A 22,500-nucleotide genomic window follows, 5' to 3' on the forward strand; every position below is an offset into this window, starting at 1 on the left:
GCTGAAACGCTTTTGGGTGAACGGGAAATGTTTTATGGCTTGGGACTAGGAAGGAGAAAGGGAGAACTTTGCATTTATATATATAAATATATATATATATATATATATATATATATATATATATATATATATATATATATGTGTGTGTGTGTGTGTGTGTGTGTGTGTGAAGAGAGAGAGAGAGAGAGAGAGAGAGAGAGAGAGAGAGAGAGAGAGAGAGAGAGAGAGAGAGAGAGAGAGAGAGAGAGAGAGGTGTATGAGAAAGAGAAAGAGAGAGAGACAGCGAGAGAGAGAAGATAGATAGATAGAAAAAAATATACACCTGTATTTGTGTATACATATATACAAAAAGAGAACTCACAAAAAAAAGAAAAAAAACAAGAAAAAAAAAACAGACCGTAGACTTTAACACCAAACTTGCAAAAAAAAAAAGTACAAAAGCTTAACACATTTTTAAGACAAACCAAAAATCTACCTCGAAGCCCCCATCCCCCTACTCCTCCCCTACCCCCCCTCTCCCCTTCCCCCTAACCGCATCCGACTTGTACCGACCACCGAGGCGGTCTCTGGGGAATGAATTATTCACCGGGGCAAGACGACCTGTGAGAGGGGGGGGGGGGGAGGTCGGGAGGGGAAGGGAGAGGGGGATATAGAGGTGGAAGGAGGGAAGATGAGGATGAGGGTGGGGAGAGAGGCTGGGTTAATGTAGGGAGGGAGGAGGGAGGGAGGGAGAGAAGGAGAAGGAAGGGGGAGGGGCAAAGGAGACTCGGTGTGGGGGGGATGGGGGGGTCAGGGTTGAATATCTGAAAATAGCCTTTCATAAAATAAGAACATAGTGATAATCTATAGAAATATAATAAAAAAAAAAATAACATACATTAAAAATAACTGACCAGAAAAGAGAAGATTAAAAAAAGGAAGGAAAAAAAAGCAATGTCCAGAAGAAGCTTTAAGAGAAAAAAAAAATATTGATAAAATATCCGTTCGGCCAAATTTCACCCGCTGACCTTTGCAATATGTAAGCATTCAATTAGCAATAGAGAGCATGTGCCAAGTTAGCGTCCAGGCCCTGCGGTCAAGGGATGCTACGACCCTGAGGCAGGTGGTGTACGACCTTTTCTTCTGTAAATAACCTTGTGTACTTATTAACAAACGACCCTTGGTGCTATACGACCAATTCCCCTTCAAATAACTACATGTAGTTATAAGTAACAACCCTTTGCTACGCGGACGGTCTTAGGTAATTAGCTGTAATAAAACACACAGTGCCTCCAAGCTCTCGATACGATTAAGTGGTTGTAATTGACATTATTATTTGTGATTCGTCCTCGTAACGTGTAATTAAGGTGTTGGTTAGACTAATTAAGGAGCGTCTCCGTGGGTTTTGGTTTGTCAACGAACATCTTCATGTGATTTAGCTTCTTTGGCGCCGTGAGGGATTTGAGAACGAAGGTGTGTGTGTGTGTGTGTGTGTGTGTGTGTGTGTGTGTGTGTGTGTGTGTGTGTGTGTGTGTGTGTGTGTGTGTGTGTGTGTGTGTGTGTGTGTGTGTGTGTGTGTGTGTGTGTGTGTGTGTGTGTGTGTGTGTGTGTGTGTGTGTGTGTGAGATTTAGTGTACGAGTAAAATGGCCTACCTTTTGAAGAATGGTTATTTGTTTGAATTAAGTACATCGATTATTTTTCGGTAGCTTTATATATCACTTAACCCACCCCATCTTGAGAAGATTGTGATATATCTATCAGTGCTTTATCCTTTAATATTATATTTACCACGGAAATCTAATTTGTAGTAAAAGCCAAACCACATACACTCAGTTCTTATTGATCACTGCTATTAAGTTCATAATCGCAATTTTAAAACACGTTAGCTGTAGCTTATGTAATAAATTACTAAATCACTCTAGGGTTATGGCGCCAGGCCAATCACTAACGGGGTCACTATCGGGGCGGGACTTATATAATAGAAGTAATGACAGGGTAAAGGGTATTATATAAAAGTCCACGAAAAGATATGGAGATTTTGAGTCTGAAGTTGAAGATAGAAAAGGATTAAGGTCTTTTGGGTTAGATAAAACGTGTCTGATTTTCTGGTGAGAAAATTGTGTTTTAAGGGAAGACTAGAGAGAAGGAAATGTGTCAAATAAAGGAGGAAGAGAGGAAATGCGAAATATCGTTCATGTTAGCTAAAAAGGGGGAAAAACAAAAAAAATGAAGGAAGAGAGAAAGGAAACAGGACGAGGAAGATGCACAGTGAAAGAATATCAGCTGTGTGAACGAGAGGCTGGAAGACAAGACTGGACAAGCCCATTCTTGTATTGAAAGAAAGGCGGAAGAGAGAAAAAAGAAAGAAAAAAGAAAAGAAAGAAAAGCAGACAGAGATAATCTTTTTCTTTTCATATCGGAGGAAACAAGAAAAAAAAGAGGAGGACTTAGCAGAAAGAAAAAGATAATCTTCTTCCACATTGGAGGAAACGAAAAAACAAAACAAAACAACAACAACAACAGTAAAAAACAAGGACTTACCCCAATAACAAAACCCTTCACACAACGGACACGTATTCTTCCATGTATCCAGCGTCAGAATCTCCCATCTCTCTTTCATCTCGTCTGATTATCTCGCGGAGGAGAGTGATGTCTCAAGATGCAACGTTGCACAGAGGACAGCATTGGACAGCTTACGTTTGCGCTCGAGTGACGCTCTTGTTCCCTGAGTGGATATTTCGCTTCTGAAAGAGCACGCGGTCATAAGGAGAGACAGTGTCAGGGAAACTGTGTTGGGAAAGATATGCAAGGTTTTTTTTTTTTTTTTTTTTTTTTTTTTTTTTTTTTTTTTTTGTCGGTTTGTCTGTCTGTCGGGGTTTTTGTTTGGTTGTTTGTGTGATTTGCTTTCTTTCTGTATTTGTCTCTGTCTCTCTCTGTATTTTCTCTTTCTCTCTCTCTCTCTCTCTCTCTCTCTCTCTCTCTCTCTCTCTCTCTCTCTCTTTCTCTCTCTCTCTCTCTCTCTCTCTCTCTCTCTCTTCTCTCTTTCTCTCTCTCTCTCTCTCTCTCTCTCTCTCTCTCTCTCTCTCTCTCTCTCTCTCTCTCTCTCTCTCTCTCTCTCTCTCTCTCAACGTAACAACATAACCAAAAAGAGAAAAGCTAAAATAACAATAAAAAAATGCAAGTTGAAATCGACATAAAAGACTAAACGAAGAAGATAAGGTGGAGGAGACAGCGAGGAGCCGGAAGGAGGAGAAAGGAGTGTCGAGGACTGAAGGGAAGGATGGGAGGATGGGAGGATGGGGGCGGAAACGTAATACCCCGAGTTCGTGTCCTCAAATCTATACCGGTACATTCCCTTCCATCCCCACCCTTCCCTTCCCTCCCCTCCCCTCCCCTCCCCTTTCTCCCTTCCCCGTCTCCCATAGACAGTCTCAGACTCAGTCTCTCTCTTTCTTTCTTCCTTTCTGTTCTCTTTTTCTTTCTCACTCTTTCTCTTTCTTTCTCTTTCTCTCCTCTCCTTCTCTCTCTCTCTCTCTCTCTCTCTCTCTCTCTCTCTCTCTCTCTCTCTCTCTCTCTCTCTCTCTCTCTCTCTCTCTCTCTCTCTCTCTCTCTCTCTCTCTCTCTTTCCTTTCTCTCTTACCCATCTCCCATAGACAATCTCAGACTCAATCTATCTCTTTCTTTCTTTCTTTTCTCTTTTTCTTTCTCACTCTTTCTCCCTTTCTCCCTCGTTATCTCTCTCTCCCTTCCCTCCCTCTCCCTTTCCCTCTCCCTCTCTCTCTCTCACTCTCTCCGTGTTTAGACACGCACATACTCACATACCCAAGGTTTCAAAATAAAAAGATCACACCAAAGACTTCATTTTTTTTCAACATTGCACCCAAAACAACAACAACAACAACAACAACCTTCCCGTGTTGCACGAGGATATAAGTTGGTCGATGCTCATATTAATTTACTCTTCAGTGTGTATCGAATTACGGGCCTCAATCAGTGTATTGATTTTCGTGTCTTATTTCAGGTGAGTCGCCGGGCGGTTCGTCGTCGGCCTGCACGAAGACGAGTCACAGGTCAGAGGTGAAGGGGGGTGGAATGGGCAGGGTGAAGGAGGGTGGAATGGGGTGGAATGGGCAAGGTGAAGTAGGGTGGAAGAAGAAGGGGGAATAGGATAGTTTGGGCGGAATGGGCAGGGTGAAGAAGGGTGGAATGGGCAGGGTGAAGGAGGGTGGAATGGGCAGAGTGAAGGAGGGTGGAATGGGCAGGGTGAAGGAGGGTGGAATGGGCAGGGTGAAGGAGGGTGGAATAGGGTATACTATGCAGGGTGAAGAAGGGTGAAAGAAGAAGGGGGAAATAGGATAGTTTGGGTGGAATGGGCAGGGTGAAGGAGGGTGGAATGGGCAGGGTGAAGGAGGGTGGAATGGGCAGAGTGAAGGAGGGTGGAATGGGCAGGGTGAAGGAGGATGGAATGGGCAGGGTGAAGGAGGGTGGAATGGGCAGAGTGAAGGAGGGTGGAATGGGCAGGGTGAAGGAGGGTGGAATGGGCAGGGTGAAGGAGGGTGGAATGGGCAGGGTGAAGGAGGGTGGAATGGGCAGGGTGAAGGAGGGTGGAATGGGCAGGGTGAAGGAGGGTGGAATGGGCAGGGTGAAGGAGGGTGGAATGGGCAGGGTGAAGGAGGGTGGAATGGGCAGAGTGAAGGAGGGTGGAATGGGCAGGGTGAAGGAGGGTGGAATGGGCAGGGTGAAGGAAGGTGGAATGGGCAGGGTGAAGGAGGGTGGAATGGGCAGGGTGAAGGAGGGTGGAATGGGCAGGGTGAAGGAGGACGGAATGGGCAGGGTGAAGGAGGGTGGAATAGGGTATACTATGCAGGATGAAGAAGGGTGGAAGAAGAAGGGGGAAATAGGATAGTTTGGGTGGAATGGGCAGGGTGAAGGAGGGTGGAATAGGGTATACTATGCAGGGTGAAGAAGGGTGGAAGAAAAAGGGGGAAATAGGATAGTTTGGATGGAATGGGCAGGGTGAAGGAGGGTGGAATGGGCAGGGTGAAGGAGAGTGGAATGGGCAGGGTAAAGGAAGGTGGAATGGGCAGGGTGAAGGAGAGTGGAATGGGCAGGGTGAAGGAAGGTGGAATGGGCAGGGTGAAGGAGGGTGGAATGGGCAGGGTGAAGGAGGGTGGAATAGGGTATACTATGCAGGGTGAAGAAGGGTGGAAGAAGAAGGGGGAAATAGGATAGTTTGGGTGGAATGGGCAGGGTGAAGGAGGGTGGAATGGGCAGGGTGAAGGAGAGTGGAATGGGCAGGGTGAAGTAGGGTGGAATGGGCAGGGTGAAGGAGGGTGGAATGGGCAGGGTGAAGGAGGGTGGAATGGGCAGGGTGAAGGAGGGTGGAATGGGCAGGGTGAAGGAGGGTGGAATGGGCAGGGTGTAATAGGGTAGACTGGGCAGGGAGAAGTAGGGTGGAATGGGCAGGGAAAATAAGGGTGAAATAGGGTAGACTGGGCAGGGAGAAGGAGGGTGGAATGGGCAGGGTGAAGAAGGGTGAAATAGGGTAGACTATGCAAGGTGAACAATGATAGAATGGGCAGGGTGAAGAAGGGTGAAATAGGGTAGACTGGGCAGGGTGAAATAGGGTTGAATGGGCAGGGTGAAGAAGGATGGAATAGGAAGGGTGAAATAGGGTAGACTGGACAGGGTGAAATAGGGTTGAATGGGGTAAGAGAGGATCTTAGGATCTCAGGTTGAGAGAAGTGGGAGAGACAGGGTGAGGTGAGGATGGTGGGAGAGAAAACAAAGGATTTCAGGTGAAGTGGGGTGAAATGGGAAAGGTGGAAAGGGTAGGGTGAAATAGGGTTGAATGGGTGAAGAAAGGTGGGATGGATAGGATGAAATAGGGATGGTGGGGGAGAGAGTGAAGGATATCAGGTGTAGGGTAGGGAAGGTTAGAATGAATATTTGGGAAGAATTGGTTAAAAATAAATGGTTGGTAGGGAAAGGTGAAATAGGGACGGCAGGGAAAAGAGCAAAAGATCTCGAGTGGAAAAAAAATACATATATATAGCATGGAAATTAAAGGAAAATTTGAAATAGGGATGAAATAGGGACGGGCAACGAGGAGGGTGAAATAGGGTAAGAGAAGAAGGGAGCGAGAGGTCTCAGGTAAAGAAAGGTGGAATAAGAAGGTTGGGATATGGGCTGGTGATAAATAGGAACTGATGAGGAACTGATAAAGATATTAGAAATGGATAGAGTAAAATGGGCGGTGGCAAGGACGGAGAGATAAGTACTGATAAAGAGTGAGATGAAATAGGGATGATGAAGATGAGGGACATGAGTGGAAATAGGATGAAATGAGGACCAATTAGCAGCTAAGTGTCACAGCCGAAGAGGAGTGAAATAGTCATGATAGGAAGGGTGGCATAGGAACTGGTAATAGGGAAAGCGGGGTGGAATGGGGTAATGGTGAGGGGAATAGGGACGGGGAATAAAGGACTGATTATGGGGAGGGGAAAATACAAGCGAATTGGAGATTCGGTGAAGAAGGTGAAATGAAAAAATACGAAAATGGAAATTGTGTGTAAAGTAAAATACTATTACTATTACTACTACTACTACTACTACTACTACTACTTCTATTACTACTGCTGCTATAGCTGTTGCTGTTACTAATGCTACTGTTGCTGAATATGAGGATGAAGATGATGTTGATAATGATGATAGAAATGATGATATAATAAATAACGGCAATACTAATAATGATGATTATATTGTTAATGTTAATGATGATAGTAATCATTATTTGGGTGATGAAAATTATACAAATGATGTTAATAATGATGATGATGATGGTGTTGCTAATGATAAACTAATATTGATGTTAATAATGATGCTGATAAAAATAATGATAAGGATAATAATGATGACGATGAAGATGACAATAATGACAATACTACTAGCACTACTACTAATAATACTGATATTCATAGTGATGATAATAATTATAATAATTATAATAACAATAAGGATAATAATAATGGCAGTTACTCAAGAGAAAAATAAAAAAAGAAACACTTTTATAAGGAGCAAAGAGTGAGGGGTTAGCAATCCTGGTTAAAGGCTGATGCAACAGTCAAAAAAGCGCCCTTGTTTTGGTTCCTGGAAGACAGGAAATTGCTGAAGAGGAGCGTTTAGGGGGAACGAAATACGGTCAGCTGTTATCTTCATTATCCTTTCAGTTCAGTTTGCTTTTTTTGTCTTGTCATTTTGGAGTTACGGTTGATATATGTTTATATATATATATATATATATATATATATATATATATATATATATATATATATATATATACATATATATATATACATATATATATATATATATATATATATATATATATATATATATATATATATATATTGTGTATGTGTGTGCGTGTGTATGTGTGTGCGTGTGTGTGTGCGTGTATCACTGCGATTGCATCTTTGTTGAGTGTATGTGTTTTTATTTTTATTTTTTCATTCTATTTGGAAATTAGATGTTTTCGTGTTTTTATATTTTTTTCTCTCGTATATATTAGAGGCTAGTCTACCTGCTCGTAACTAGGCCTACCATTTTTAGCGAACCCAAACATTCGCGGTGTAACAGGTAGTCCCGAAAGATTTCCAGATAGTCTTTTTTCTAGTCCTGGTGGTGATTTGGGCGTCAAATTTCCTTCGTTGGAAACCCACAAAATGAACATATCCACTTTCCGAGTTTTTTTTCTCTTGGTTAATGTTGTTTCGGTTTTCATGGTATGTGTTTTTTTCTGGCATTTTCTTTGGTATCCTTACGTTTTTTGTTGGTTTCTTTAGTCATTTTCGTCTTAGTTTTCGTTTTTTTTTTTATCATCGTCATCTTCGTAGTCACTATCGTCATCATTATCTCACTCTCAATTTATTTTGGCTTCTCTCTTTCTCTCTCTCTCTCTCTCTCTCTCTCTCTCTCTCTCTCTTTCTCTCTTTCTCTCTTTCTCTCTTTCTCTCTCTCACACACACACACACACACACACACACACACACACACACACACACCCCCCCCCCCCCCACACACACACAAACAACCCCCCCCCCCACACACACACACTCCACTCGTCAATATTCACGAAGGGACTCCCCGCTTGGACAGTTATTGAAGGGACAGGTTTTAACGCTGGGTCTTAACGTACCTGCAGTTACGTTATAAGATTTTCGGTTCCTTACATATATAATATAAGGTTTGTGACCATCCCCATCTTGTTTTTTTTTATTATTTGGCTGGACGTTTATTGATTATTTTTCATGTTCGGGGTTTTGTGGATACGGTCTAGCATGATTTTTTTTTTCCCGCCCCGACAGCCATTACACGGGTTTTGAAAGCGGTGTGGTTTTATGGTTTTTTTTCTCGTTATGGATATGTCGTGTCTGTGGCGGTATGAATTGGGGATACATTTTTCTTTTTATTGGACAATGATACGGCTTTTTATGAATATGGATGTTGATTTTTTTTACTTATTTTTTTAGTGTCGGTGTTTGAATGCGCCGCGTGAGAAGACCATAATGTCGGGGCTTACCTTTATTTCTGTCTCTTTTTCTCTCTCGTTCTCTCTCTCTCTATCTATCTATACATTTATCTATCTCTCTATCTATCTCTTTCTCTTTCTCTCTTTCATTTTATTTTTCTCCTTCTATCTTCCTCTCTCTCTCTTTCTATATCTCTTCTTCTCCCTCACCCCCTCTCTCTTTCTCTCTCTCTCTCCCTCTCCCTCTCCCTCCCCCCCTCTCTCTCCCTCCCTCCCTCTCTCCCTCCCTCCCTCCCTCCCTCCCTCCCTCCCTCCCTCCCTCCCTCCCTCCCTCCCTCCCTCCCTCCTTCCCTCCCTCCTTCTCTCCCTCCCTCTCTCCCTCCTTCTCCCCCTCCTTCTCTCTATACCTCCCTCCGTCTGTCTCGTCTCCTCGTTGTACCATGGCCATGAACACGTAAGAAAGAAGGTGAAGACATATTGACTTTGAAAACAAGTACACGTGACCAAACAAGGAAGGAAATCACCGAACAGTCTTATATACAACCCCCAACCCCTCCCACCACCCCCTCCCAACCCCCCAACCCCCCAAAAAAAGGTCAAATAAACAGCTGATTCCATATAAGGCAACATTCACCAGCCACCGTCGGCAACTCCATGCATGTAAACACAAACATTGCAATGCTCACGGGCGTCTAAAGAATCAGAGCTTCTATGATAATAAATATGGTTGCCGGAGTCAGGTGGTTAGGGAAATGCTTTCGGTGAGTGCCTGGGCATTGACTAATGGTGGGACGGGCGTTTTGGAGTTGGATGTGTGTTTAAGTAGTTTGTGTGTATGTGTGTATGTGTATATATATATATATATATATATATATATATATATATATATATATATATATATATATATATATATATGTATACACATACATGTATATATGTGTGTGTGTGTGTTTATGTGTGTGTGTGTGTGTGTGTGTGTGTATCTATGTTTGTGTATATATACTACACATGTAGCACATATGTATAAACACACATACAATTATATCAATAGTCAGTTAATAATATAGCAGATTCTCAATCGCATTTCAATCATCGGACGTATTAAAGAATCAACTCATTACGAAAAAGAAAAAGAAAGAAGAAGAAGAAGAAAAAAAAAGAAAAAAAACGCACAGAAACAAAGACATCAAACCTCCCACTAAGGCCGGCCATGTATAAGGGTTTCCCTGCTAACCAAACCAGCTACTTAATAAAGTGTACGAGCCCAGTCAGTAACCGCTCGCTGTAAGAGACTAAGGGGAGCCGCAATCAAGTCCACTTTTTGACTTTATCGTCGAGGGAGTGACAGGACCTTCGCTTCAGATAAGAGGTCTTTACATCGTGGTGGAGAAATTACTGGATTTCAGAGCGAATTGGGGTGTTATTTGGTTTAGACTTTCTGATTTTTCTTTTTTTTTAAGAGGATATAAAGTTAGATTTAAAAGAAAAAAAAACAATGATGATAGTAATAATGATGATAATGATACTAATGATGAAAATAGTAATAATAATAATGACACTAATTATGAAAATAGTAATAATAATTATTATATATAGAATCAAGATCATAGATAAAAAAAAAAACGGAAAAAAATACCGCTATCAAAATCCCTCAAACCCCCCTCACCCCCTTCCCCCCCCCCCCCCCATCCCCCTCACACCCGCCACGAGGATGCGGGTAGATTCCCCGCAGGATAATATGTGAAGACGACCTTGTGTTGCTCGTTAGACATGGTCGGTGTAGGCCTGCGAGCGAAGATCAAACAGCTCGCCATTGTTGGGACTTCCACGCTCGCTGTGGAAGGTGTGGGGGGGAAGTGGAAGGGTGGAATGTGTCTAGATGGACTTATGTAAATGTGTTTATTTATATATACATGGAGAGAGATAAATAGGGAGAGAGGGAAGGAGGCAGGGCGGGAGGGAGGGAGAGGAAGAGAGAGGGAGGGAGAGGAAGAGAGAGGAAGAGAGAGAGAGAGAGAGAGAGAGAGAGAGAGAGAGAGAGAGAGAGAGAGAGAGAGAGAGAGAGAGAGAGAGAGAGAGAGAGAGAGACAGACACGCACATAAACAGAAAAAAAGAAATGAAACCATATATCAAAGAAGAAAAAAGTGAAAAAAAATAACAAATCCTCAAAACGCACACAACCCCTCCCCCTTCCCCTCCCCCCACGCACACACACATACACACCAACTAAAAGAAACGAAAGATGAAAAAAATATACATATAAAATAAAAAATCCGGAGCAATGATTATGTAGAGGTGTAAGAGAGAAAGAGCCTCCAGCGCGCGCATGAATTAGGGATCATATGCAAATGAGCTCGAGATGTCACACGATAAAGTTGAATGTTATATGAAATGCTCAGGCGGGTGACAGTGGGACGTGACGATAAGGAGATAAAAGTGGAAGAAGGGGGGGAAGGAGAGGATAGAGGAATAAGGATAAAATTTAAAAGGAGAGAGAGAGAGAGAGAGAGAGAGAGAGAGAGAGAGAGAGAGAGAGAGAGAGAGAGAGAGAGAGTGAGTACGACAGAGAGAGAGAGTGAGATAGAAAGAGAGAAAGGGATAGAGAACGTCAGAGAGAGAGAGAGAAAGACAAAGAGAGAAAGAGAAAAGAAAGAGATAGAGAGAGAGAGAAAGTGTAATCAGGCAAACGGTAGATAATTGAATTGGATTTGCATATCAAGCGATGGTGTTATTAATAGGTTCCATAGATTCGTGTGAAGGTGATGAACGTAAGAAATAGTTTGTTACGAACGGGCAAACTTTATTAAAATGGCTACTGATTTTCGTAATTTTATTTTCTCTTCTTTTTTGAATTCTTTTTTTCTCTTTATTTCTAGAATTTACTTTCTCTTTTTGTTTTCCCTTTTTCTTTTTTTTTCTCTTTTCTCTTTTCTGAACTTCTATTTAGGCTTTCTGATCATTTTGTTTTCCCTTTTTCTTTTTTTTTCTCTTCTTTTTCTGAACTGCCTCCTATCTTTCCTTTCTCTTCTCTTCTCTTCATGTTTCTCTCTCATCTCTCTCTCTCCTCTCTCTTCCTCTCTTTCTCTCTCTCTTCTATCTTCCTCTCTCTCTCTCTCTTCTTCTCTCTCTCTCTCTCATCTCTCTCTCTCTCTCTCTCTCTCTCTCTCTCTCTCTCTCTCTCTCTCTCTCCTCTCTTCTCTCTCTCTCTCTCTCTCTCTCTCCTCTCTCTCTTTCTCTCTCTCTCTCTCTCTCTCTCCTCTCTTCTCTCTCTCTCTCCTCTCTCTCTCTCTCCTCTCTACTCTCTCTCTCTCTCTCTCTCCTCTCTCTCTCTCTCTCTCACTTCACTTTTGTCCCTTCTCCGTCTCTCTCCGTCTCTTCTGTCCCCCTCTCCTTCCCCTCTCCTTCTCCCCCCTCTTCCCCTGTATTTTCCTTTTTCCTTTTTACCCCTCCCCCTGACTCTCACTCCCTCTTCCCTCTACCCTTCCCCTTTTTCCCACTCCCCCCCTCACACCTCCTCTTCTCCTTACAACCCTCCCACTCTCTTCCCCTCCCCCTCTTCCTCAACCACCATACAACCCTCCCTCCCCTCTCTTCCCCCATATCCCCTCTACCCCTTCATCCTTACTCCCCACCCCCCTTCCCCCATACCCCCATACCCCATTGGCTACGAAGATACCATTACTCGGCGAGAAATCCCTCTACCCCTTCCCCCCTCCCCCTTACCCAGGGGTTCCCAAACTTTTTGTTCCTCAGTACCCCTTAGGCTTTTTATAGGTTCCCATGTACCCCTAACACTAAAAATTAAGCTTAATAGTAAAAAAGGACATTTTATTAAAGCCATGTGAGGTTTATAATAGTAAAAACAAATGGTATTACCTTACACCCAAGAAATTTCAATAAAGGTGGTGCTAATCAACACAAAGAAAATGAGAAAAGTGCAATCTGAGTGCAGATTACAACACCATGTATTGTGCAAGTAATTGTTTCCTTCAGACCAAATGTACCCCCTGAAACGTGCAAATGTACCCCTGGGGGTACATGTACCCCAGTTTGGGAACCCCTGCCCTTACCCCATTGGTTACGCGATACCATTACTTGGCAAGAAATCCCATTGAAGATCGAGATCGAGAGGGTCTCATTACCATTCGAAGCAGTTTCACTCCTTTTTTTATGATTCGGAAGGTCGTCATTCGGAATTTACCCGTGTGTGGAGGGATGGTTATATTCGGGGTGGGGGGGGGGGGGTATTTTAGGTTGTGGGGTGAGTTGTTGTTTATGGAGAGTAGGTTTAAGGGGGTAGGGGATGGGTTAATGTGGATGGATGGATGTATAAGGGGGTGGGGATGTAATTTGGATACGAAGAAGGGATATGGGTGTGTGTAGATAGGTATGGGACACGCATATGTATGTATGCGTGCGCATACGTATGCACACACAACCTACACACACACACACACACACACACACACACACACACACACACACACACACACACACACACCAACTCCGAGTTATTAAAAAAATAAAAAAATAAAAATAATAAAAATCCCGTTTTCACCAATTCCGAGTTAGTAAAAAAAAAAAAAATTCTGTCATGCGTTAGTTATGGAAGTCCACAGCCCCCCAATGCACCTAAGTGTCAAGTGTCCGAAGGAAATAATTTTTTTTCCCTGGGAATTCTCTGTCACTTTATTTCTCAGTTCACAGTCGTAAAAGGGGAGTTAAAAAAGAGATGCGGGTTAAATGTTTTTGTGTTTTTTAATTGAAGGATTGCCAGTGTGTACTTTTTTTCGATAGTTTTATTATTATTATTTTCTACATGCATATTAATACCTTCTTTTTTTTCCTTAGACAGTTAGTGGTGTTAATAACATTGTTTTTTCCCCTAACTTTACAGTATATCCTCATATAACTTTATCCTCATTGGAAAATTACCCTCATTTTATCACCTTTTCCCCTCGACATTTTTTCCTCTCTCATTTTTCAGTCTTTCTCATGTTATTCCCCTTCCTCGGCCCCTCCTTCTTTCCCCTCATTCGGAGCTTTGAAACGGGAGAGCATCAGTATAGCCAACTTGGGGTACCGGGAGCTGTTACTGGGGTAGGTTTTAACGGGCTTCCGTGATGAATGGCAAGGCGTTGGCTACACTGCAGGTCAGGACCGTAGCCGTACATGGCAACACTGAGACTGGATGTTGGCCCTCGTCCAGCTCGGCGGTAGATATGCCGGAGATATGCCTGGCATGTGTGTGTGTGTGTGAGGGAGAGGGAGAGGGAGAGGGAGGGAGAGGGAGGGGGAGGGAGAGAGGGAGGGGGGGAGAGAGAGAGAGAGAGAGAGAGAGAGAGAGAGAGAGAGAGACAGAGCAGAGACAGACAGAGAAAGAGAAAGAGAAAGAGAAAGAGAAAGAGAAGAGAGAGAGACAGAGACAGAGAGAGACAGAGACAGAGATAGAGACAGAGACAGAGATAGAGACAGAGACAGAGACTTAAACAGAAAAACCGCAAAAAAAAAAAACAAACACAAAAACAAACACAGAGACAATCAGGAACGCCTGCCTGAATATACACTGCATGTGCGTATGTACATTTTTTTTGCAAAAAAATATATGAATAATAATGATAACTTGATTTGCAATTATTTTAGCGGACGCATCTATCAGCTTCGCAACAGTGCCAATTAGCGGTTAAATTGGCTTTCAGTTTGTTTGATATAATCTTCCTTCTGGTATATTAGTTCAGTATATCATGGCTTCTGTGCATGGCAGTGCTTGTTTCTTTGGATTTGTTTTTAATTTGTGTTTGTTTGTTTGTTTTTTTATTTGCATATCGATGATGTGTGGGGTCATGTTCTGTTTATTATATATTGTTCATCTATTATACCATTTATAATTATTTATATCATTCATACCATACCATATTATTTATAACACAAACAGCAAACAACGACGATGATAATAACTTGATCAAGATTCACAACAACAACAACAACAAAAATACACTCACGCTCGGCAAACGGCACTACAGAAGCATGATAAAAGGGTTGCAATCCTTATCCCACGTCATCAAACGGTGTGCTGTGTCAACTAAGATCTAAAGTACATAATATACTATGCTGATGTGGAGGTGGAAGAGGTGGAAGAGGAGGTGGGGGTGGAGGTGGTGGTTGGGGAGGGGTGGGGGAAGGGGAGGTGGTAGTGGTGGTGGGGTGGGAGTGGTGGTGGTGGTGGAGGTGGTGATGGGGGTGGGGTGGGGGAAGGGGAGGTGGTAGTGGTGGTGGGGGGAAGGAGTGGTGGTGAGGGTGGAGGTGGTGATGGGGGTGGGGTGGGGGAAGGGGAGGTGGTGGAGGTGGAAGTGGAAGTGAAAGTGGAGGTGGAGAAGAAGAAGAAGAAGAAGAAGAAGAAGAAGAAGAAGAAGAAGTAGTAGAAGAGGACGAAGAAGGAGTAGAAGAAGACGAAGACGATGAGGAAGAGGAACGAGAGGATGAATAAGAAAGAAGAAGAAGAAGAAAGAAGATGAAAAAAAGAAGGTAGAAGAGGAACAGGAGCAGGGAGAACAGAAGAAATGAAAAAGAAAGTATAAAAGAGAAGAGAACTAGTGATGATGATGATAATGATGAAAAGGACATGACAACGAAATAAAAGAAACATATAGACAGAGAAAGTTATTAAAATAATAATAACAATAGATCGAAAGAAGTAAAGTAAAGCAGGCATTGAGAGAAAACTAATAAAAGACATAAATAGCACACAAAAGAAGAAAGAAAGAAAAAAAAAGAGCATAAGGAGAACAAAGACGAAGAAGCAAACACACGAGAGAGGCAAAGGTCAGAGTGCATGACTGTCCAACGCCATCATGCCAAGCGTGGACACTGTCATTAACTCGTTGCCAGCGATGAAGTAATTTGCATGAAAAACGTTAGGACGAAATTAATGAAAAAAAAAGAAAGTTAAGATTTGTACGCACGAGGCCGCCATTTTGTTTTTGTTTTTTCTCCTACAAGCACTTCCCCCACTGCCCTCTATCTCTTTATCCTTCTCCTCCCCATTCACTTATCTCCCACTACTACTACCCCCATCTCCGTCCGTCTCTCTCCGCCCCCCTCCCTTATTCCTCTCCCACCAAACACGTACCCCCATCTCACCCCCTCACCCCTATCCCCATTCCTCTCCCTCTTGTCCTACCCCCTCCCCATCCCCCCCCATACACCATCCCCATCCCTCTCCCCCATAGCCCCATAGCACCCATCCCATCCCCACCCCTCTCCCCATAGCCCCATAGCAGCATCCCCATCACCACCCTTCCCCCTCTACCCCCTCTCCCTCCCTCAATCTCTTTTTTTCTTTCTTTCCCATCCCTCCCCCCATCCCCCATCCCCACCCCTCTCCCCCATAGCCCCATAGCAGCATCCCCATCACCCGCCTATCCCCTCTCCCTCACTCAATCTCTTTTTTTCTTTCTTTCCCATCCCTCCCCCCATCCCCCATCCCCACCCCTCCCCCCCATAGCCCCATAGCAGCATCCCCGTCACCCCCTTACCCCCCTCCCTCACTCAATCTCTTTTTTTTCTTTCTTATTTTCTTTCTTTTTTTTTCTTTCTTCTATACTGCACTTGTGACCTCCGTAACGCAGTGCTTGTTTGGAGTAAAACGTTATCTCTGACCTCGTTAATGCGTGTTTTTCTTAACGTTTTTTCTTTCTCCTTCATATTCAATTTCGCATTCCTCGCCTTCTCTTTTTTTTCTTTCTCTCTCTCTCTCTCTCTCTCTCTCTCTCTCTCTCTCTCTCTCTCTCTCTCTCTCTCTCTCTCTCTCTCTCTCTCTCTCTCTCTCCCTCCCCTTATCAGTTCCCTTATTCTTGGCCTCTACTTAAGATAAGGACTTCCAAAAGAAGAATTATTCAGTCTTCTGTGACTTAACAAAAGGGAAAGAATATTCGGACTTTAGCGATTAACTTTTAATTGAATGAAGTCTATTGAAAAAGTTGTTTCGCAAGTTGCAGACATTGAAAGCCCAAGAAGAACAAGATTACGTAAGAATAGTATCTGGAGATTTGGTTTTCTCTTTTGGTTTGGCTATTCTTGGTGTTTTCTGAGTCTGTTTTTGTTAGTTGTTTCTCCTTTCTTCGTCTGTTTTTGTTAGTTGTTTCTCCTTTCTTCGTCTGTTTTTGTTAGTTGTTTCTCTTTGCTTCGTCTGTTTTTGTTAGTTGTTTCTCTTCCTTTATTGTATTTTTCTTTTCCTTTCGTTCTTTGGTGTTTCATTTTTGTGATGCTGTTTTTTGTTTGTTTGTCGTATCTTGTTCCTTCTGTTTCGTTTGCTTGATCCTCTTCTCCTCCTCTTTATGCTTCTTTCATTTCTCTCTTCTTCCTTCTCTCCCCCTTCTCTCTCTTCGTTTTCTCTGCCATTTCATCTTCCTCTTCATCCTGTGTCTCTTCTTCCTTCTGCCCCTTTTCATCTTTTACTTCTCTCCTCCTCATCTATCTCTTTCTCCTGTTTCTTGTTCCCTCCACCCTCCTCTCTCTTATTCTTTCTCTTCCTCATTTATTCCCTCTCCCTTCTCCCCTTCCTCCTATTTTTCTTCCTCCTGTCTTTCCCATTCCTTCTCCCACTCCTCTTTCTACTCTTCTTCCTCCTCCTCTTCCATCCATCCATTCATTCCTCCTTCCGTCTCTTTCTCCCCTTCTCCTCCTTATATAGATCAGCCGAGTTCAAAGACCGTGGCAATAATTCGTCCCTCAATAACAACACATTCCCGTTCCTGTGAATGAAACTTGTAGCTCGTGTACACAGCTTAAGAAATCAGGGCGGATCTGTGTAGTCTTCTAGATCCTTCACACCCCCCTTCCCCCACGCTCCCCTACTCCCCCTTAACCCCACACTCCCCTACTCTCCCTTCCCCCCCACATTCCCCCCTTCCCTCACACTCCCCTACTCACCCTTCCCCCCACACACCCATACTCCTCCTAACTCCCCACACACCCCTACTCACCCTTCCCCCCACCCACCCTTACTCCCTCTTACCCCCACACACCCCTTCTCCCTCTTACCCCCCACAACCCTACTCACCCTACCTCACACACACCCCTACCCCCCCTTTCCCCCACACACCCCTCCCCATATTCCCCCTATTCCCCTTTCCAACACCCTCCCCCACTTCCCCACAACCTTACTCCCCTTTCCAACACCTTCCCACCCTACCTTACATCCTCCCTAACCTCCCCCCACCCCCTACATTCCCCTTACTACCCCATCTACCACCCCTCCACCTTTTCTAATATCCCCCATTCCCCCTACTACCCCATCGAACACCCCTCCACCTTTTCTAATATCCCCCCACCCAACCTTAAACGCCCTTTTGGCCATGCCTTTAACAAAAGAGTTCGAATCCCTTTCATGCTCGCTATCAAAACACTGTTTCGATACCGCTTCGCTTAGGTCGCCGCTAAGGGGGGACTTGCGAACCTCTATTGAGGCTGGGAAGATAAGGGTCACTTTCTTTTGCATTTTGGAGTGCGAATACGAACTTAAAGTGTGCTCTGTTCGATTCTTGTTTTTGTTCTTCTGTTTCTTCGTCTTTTTTATTTTTTTCTTCCTCTACTAGTTTTTCTTCTTCTTTCTCTTATTTTTGTTGTTCTTCGTCTTCTTTTTCTTTTCCTTCCACTTTTTTCTTCTATTTTTTTTATTATTATTATTATTTGTGTTGTTCTTCGTCTTCTTTCTCTTTCTTCTTCGTCTTCATCATCCTCTTCTTCTTCTTCATCTCCTTCCTCTTCGTCTTTCTCCTCTTTCTTCTTCTCATTCTTATTCATATTTTCCCTCTTCTCCTTCTCCTTCTACTTTTTCTTCCTATTCTTCTTCTTCTGCTTCACTTTTTGCTGGGTTGAACGTGGAAGTTTTTTTTCTCTTCTGATAATTTCATATTTGTTGCGGCTCATAGTTGATAATCTATGTTGATTATCTTCATCCCTTTTGCCTAGGGGGTGGGATGGGGGTTGGGGGTACACTGGTAACTTATTGATGTGGATGAAATTGATTTTTTCTAGTTTGTTATTATCGATATTATCGTAATAATGTGTTTTTATCACCAATTATTATTCTCTCTCTCTCTCTCTTTCTCTTTTCCTCTCTCTCTCTCTCTCTCTCTCTCTCTCTCTCTCTCTCTCTCTCTCTCTCTCTCTCTCTCTCTCTCTTCCTCTCTCTCTTTCTTTTTTTCCCTCTCTCTCTTTCTCTTCCTCTTCTCTCTCTTCTCCTCCTCCCTCCCTCCCTCCCTCTCCCTCCCTCCTCCCTTCCTCTCTCTCTCTCCCTCCCTCCCTCCCACCCTCCCCCTCTCTCCCTCCCTCTCTCTCTCTCCCTTTCTCTCTCTCCCTCCCTCCTTCCCTCCCTCCCTCTCTCTCTCTCCCTCTCTCCCTCCCTCCTTCCCTCTCTCTCTCCCTCCCTCCCTCCCCTCTCTCCCTCTCCCCCCTCCCTCCCTCTCTTTCTCCCTCCCTCCCTCCCTCTCTCTCCCTCCTTCCCTCCCTCCCCTCCCCTCCCTCTCTCTCTCTCTCTCTCTCTCTCTCTCTCTCTCTCTCTCTCTCTCTCTCTCTCTCTCTCTCTCTCTCCCCCTCCCTCTCCCTCTCTCCCCCTCTCTCTCTCCCTCTCTCTCTCTCCCTCCCTCCCCCCCTCCCCTCTTCTCTCTCTCTCTCTCTCTCTCTCCCTCTCCCTCTCCCTCTCTCTCTCCCTCCCTCTCTCTCTCCCTCTCCCTCTCTCTCTCCCTCCCTCCCTCCCTCCCTCCCTCCCGTTGTAAAGCATCTCTCTGACATTTATAGCTATGTAGTCATCACGTCTTCATCTCATTCTTCACATTCTCATTAAATCTCTCATAACCTCATTCTCTCTCTCTCCCTCTCCTTCTCCCTCTTTCGTCACGCCCTTCGCCCTTGATTTATCTTCTCTTCTTCCTAATCCCCCCTTTCGCTCCGTCTTCAAGGTCATGTATGGTGTTGCTCGACCGTGTTGTATTTCTTTCTGTTTTTGTATTTACTTTCATTCCTACTTTTTGTGTGTTTTTGTTCGATTTTCTTTTTATTTACCTTGTTTTTTGTCTTGTTTTGTTTTGTTTTGTTGTTGTGTTGGGATTGAGTGATTCTTAAGTGCATGGTATCTTTTTTTATGCATTGGATTTGTCGTCGATGTTGGTATCCTGGTGTTTATTACGTAAGAGAAACGTCAACCATTCTACAACTAAGGCCACGGAAAGCTAAAAGAACGGCCGTATTATTACCCTCATCAACGACAACCATACTACCAGCATCCGAGCCAACCATTCAACCATCACCAGAGAGAGAGAGAGAAAGGAAAAAAAAAAGGTCTACAGCATCACCACTACCATTATAAGAACATTCACCACCACACCCACCCACGATCCCTACGCCCATCTCCCTCACACAAAGAACCGACCCGTTGCCTTCCACCCCCGACTACCCAACCATAAAGAACATTCACCACCACGCAACCAACCATCCGCACCCCGAGCACCAAAGAACCGACCCGTCGCCTTCCACCTCCGCGACTTAAAACCCCAACCACGCCCGCACGCCCACTCCGAGCACCAAAGAACCGACCCGTCGCCTTCCACCTCCCCCGATGACTTAAACCCCAACCACGCCCGCACGCCCACTCCGAGCACCAAGGAACCGACCCGTCGCCTTCCACCTCCCCAACTTAAACCCCAACCGCGCCCGCACGCCCACTCCTCGCACCAAAGAACCGACCCGTTGCCTTCCACCTCCGCGACTTAAGCCCAAACCGCAGTCTACAGTAATGAGGAGTGACAGCCGGTGGTGTTGTATGGCTGCTAGTGTCTGTGGCATGACCTCAGGGATGCCCTCGCCCTCGCCTTCTCTAGGACGTCCCTTTGTCGATGCCTCCGACCATATGCCTTGCGCGTTGTCTCCACTCTGTGTGGATATCTAGCTTTCTGTTTGTCTGTCTCTTTCTTTCTAGCTTTTTATATCTTTCTTTTTGTCTATCTTTCTTTCTATCTCTTTCTGTTTATCTATCTTTCTTTCTTTCTTGCTCTCTTTCTTTCTTTCTCTCTTGCTCTCTCTCTCTGTTTCTCTCTCTCTCTCTCTTTTTTTCTCTCTTTCTGTATGTGTGTGTGTGTGTATCGTTTTTTCTTTCGCTCTTGCTTACTGTCTCTTTCTGATTCGTTCTCTTCTTGTCTCTTTTTCTTGCTCTTTCTTTCTCTCCCTCTTTTCCTTTCTATTTCTTTGTCTTTCTCTTTCTCCTTATTTCCATTTCTTGCCTATCTATCGATTTAATGTCTGTTGCTCTATCTATTCATTCGTATATTCGTATATCTATACATTTCACTCCTTCCCTCTCTTTCTTCCTCTTCTCCCCTCCGTTCCTTGTCTCGCTATCATTTACGCATATTTATCTGTCTATATCTTATTACATATTATTTACGTTCTCTCTTAACCAAGCATTTCCTTTCTTCGTTTTTACGTTTTTCTTTTTCTTTACAAAGTATCTACGGCTTTACTCCAATTTTTTTTTCTTTTTCTTTATCTTCGATTTTTCTATATAGTTTGTATTTTCATGTTTCTTTTGCTTTGTTTTTGTTTCGTTTATATATTTTTTCTCTTTTTTTTTACTTCCACGTTTGGTTCTAGTTGCTCCTCTTGTCCGCTTTCCCTCGCCTTTCCTTCGCACCCCATATGTCTGTCGTGCCTCTTCTCTGTAACCGCCCGTTTCTTCTCCCTTCCTTCTCCCCTTTCTCTCTCTGTCTTCCACCTGCTATAGTGTTAAGAAGTGGGGGAAGAAGCTAATTTATCTTCTCTCTCTCTCTCTCTCTCTCTCTCTCTCTCTCTCTCTCTCTCTCTCTCTCTCTCTCTCTCTCTCTCTCTCTCTCTCTCTCTCTTTCTCTCTTTCTCCTCTCTCTTTTCTCTCTCCTCTCTCTCTCTCTATCTCTTTGTCTATCTCTATCTCTCTCTTCGTAGTAAAAGAAAGAATAGCGAAAATAGTGAGATGTGCAGATATTTCTCTCTCCGATGTTCTCGCTTCCTGTCAACTTAAAGATCAGTCTTCTTATAGATCAGTCACTCCATCCAATCTGTTCTGACTCTTCCTAGTCATCATGAGAAGCCTTCGACCTGATCGGAAGTCATCGAGCCTTAATTTCCTATTTCCTATTCCCTTCATTTCTTTCTCCCTTCGTTTTATCCAATGCTTCTGCCTCTCAGCTACGTCATGGTCCAGTCTTCTTTCTTATATCTCTCTCTCTTCTAAGTACATCTACGTTTGTTTGTGTATCTATCTGCGTCCTTCACTTCCCTCCTCCTCCTCCTCATATTTCTTATCCATATCCTTAACCCTATTTTGTTTATATTTCCTACTGCCCTGCCATCAGCTTATCACCGAATGTCGGGCAGTACAAGTGTGAACCCTCGTGCCTCAGGGTCGTGTATTCATTCATCAACAACCTACAACACCTACAAGTAATTTAGGCCTAGGGCTTGTGTATATTCATTATCACAGAGCGGAGAAGTGGGGCAGGGGGGAAGGGGGAGGAAGGGAAGCCCTTGTAAGGGTGTTAATAGGCGTCCCCGAGTGGTGGTGAACGAGAAGAGAAGGCAAAAGATGGCGGCAGAGATTGTGCGAATAGTGCGGTGGGGGAAGTGCTGTGCGAATAGGACACGGAGGTTTCGGATCGCGCCGAGATAAGGATATTTGTGTCGGGGGGAAAGAAGGATGGCGGGCGGGAGTTTTGCTTTCGCCGGGGGCCGAGATTCGCGAGTTCCGGTGACACCTTCGGGACGAGGAGATGCGAAAGGGGAAAGTAGCTGTTCTTGTGTTTGTGTGTGTGTGTGTGTGTGTGTGTGTGTGTGTGTGTGTGTGTGTGTGTGTGTGTGTGTGAGAGTGTGTGAGAGTGTGTGTGCGTGCGAGTGCGTGTGCGTAAGTGTGGATATACCAATACCTAAAATGAAACATATCTAACTGTAACCGAGCGCCCA

General features: G+C 44.0%; 2 protein-coding genes across 2 annotated transcripts in view; both read left to right on the forward strand.

Annotated features, from left to right (window-relative positions):
- LOC122264021 (uncharacterized) overlaps positions 1-22,500 on the forward strand; it is a 170,720-nt gene that overhangs the window by 81,002 nt on the left and 67,218 nt on the right. The window lies entirely within an intron of this gene.
- LOC147472196 (uncharacterized) overlaps positions 20,306-22,500 on the forward strand; it is a 31,461-nt gene continuing 29,266 nt past the window's right edge. Inside the window, 2 exon segments of the mRNA XM_086554106.1 lie at positions 20,306-20,430; positions 21,897-21,984. Coding sequence (XP_086410232.1) covers positions 20,306-20,430; positions 21,897-21,984 — 213 coding nt within the window.

The sequence above is a fragment of the Penaeus japonicus genome, unplaced genomic scaffold, assembly GCF_977035675.1.
Source record: "Penaeus japonicus unplaced genomic scaffold, GWHDUDI00000001_assembly GWHDUDI00000003, whole genome shotgun sequence".
Classification (NCBI taxonomy): domain Eukaryota; kingdom Metazoa; phylum Arthropoda; class Malacostraca; order Decapoda; family Penaeidae; genus Penaeus; species Penaeus japonicus.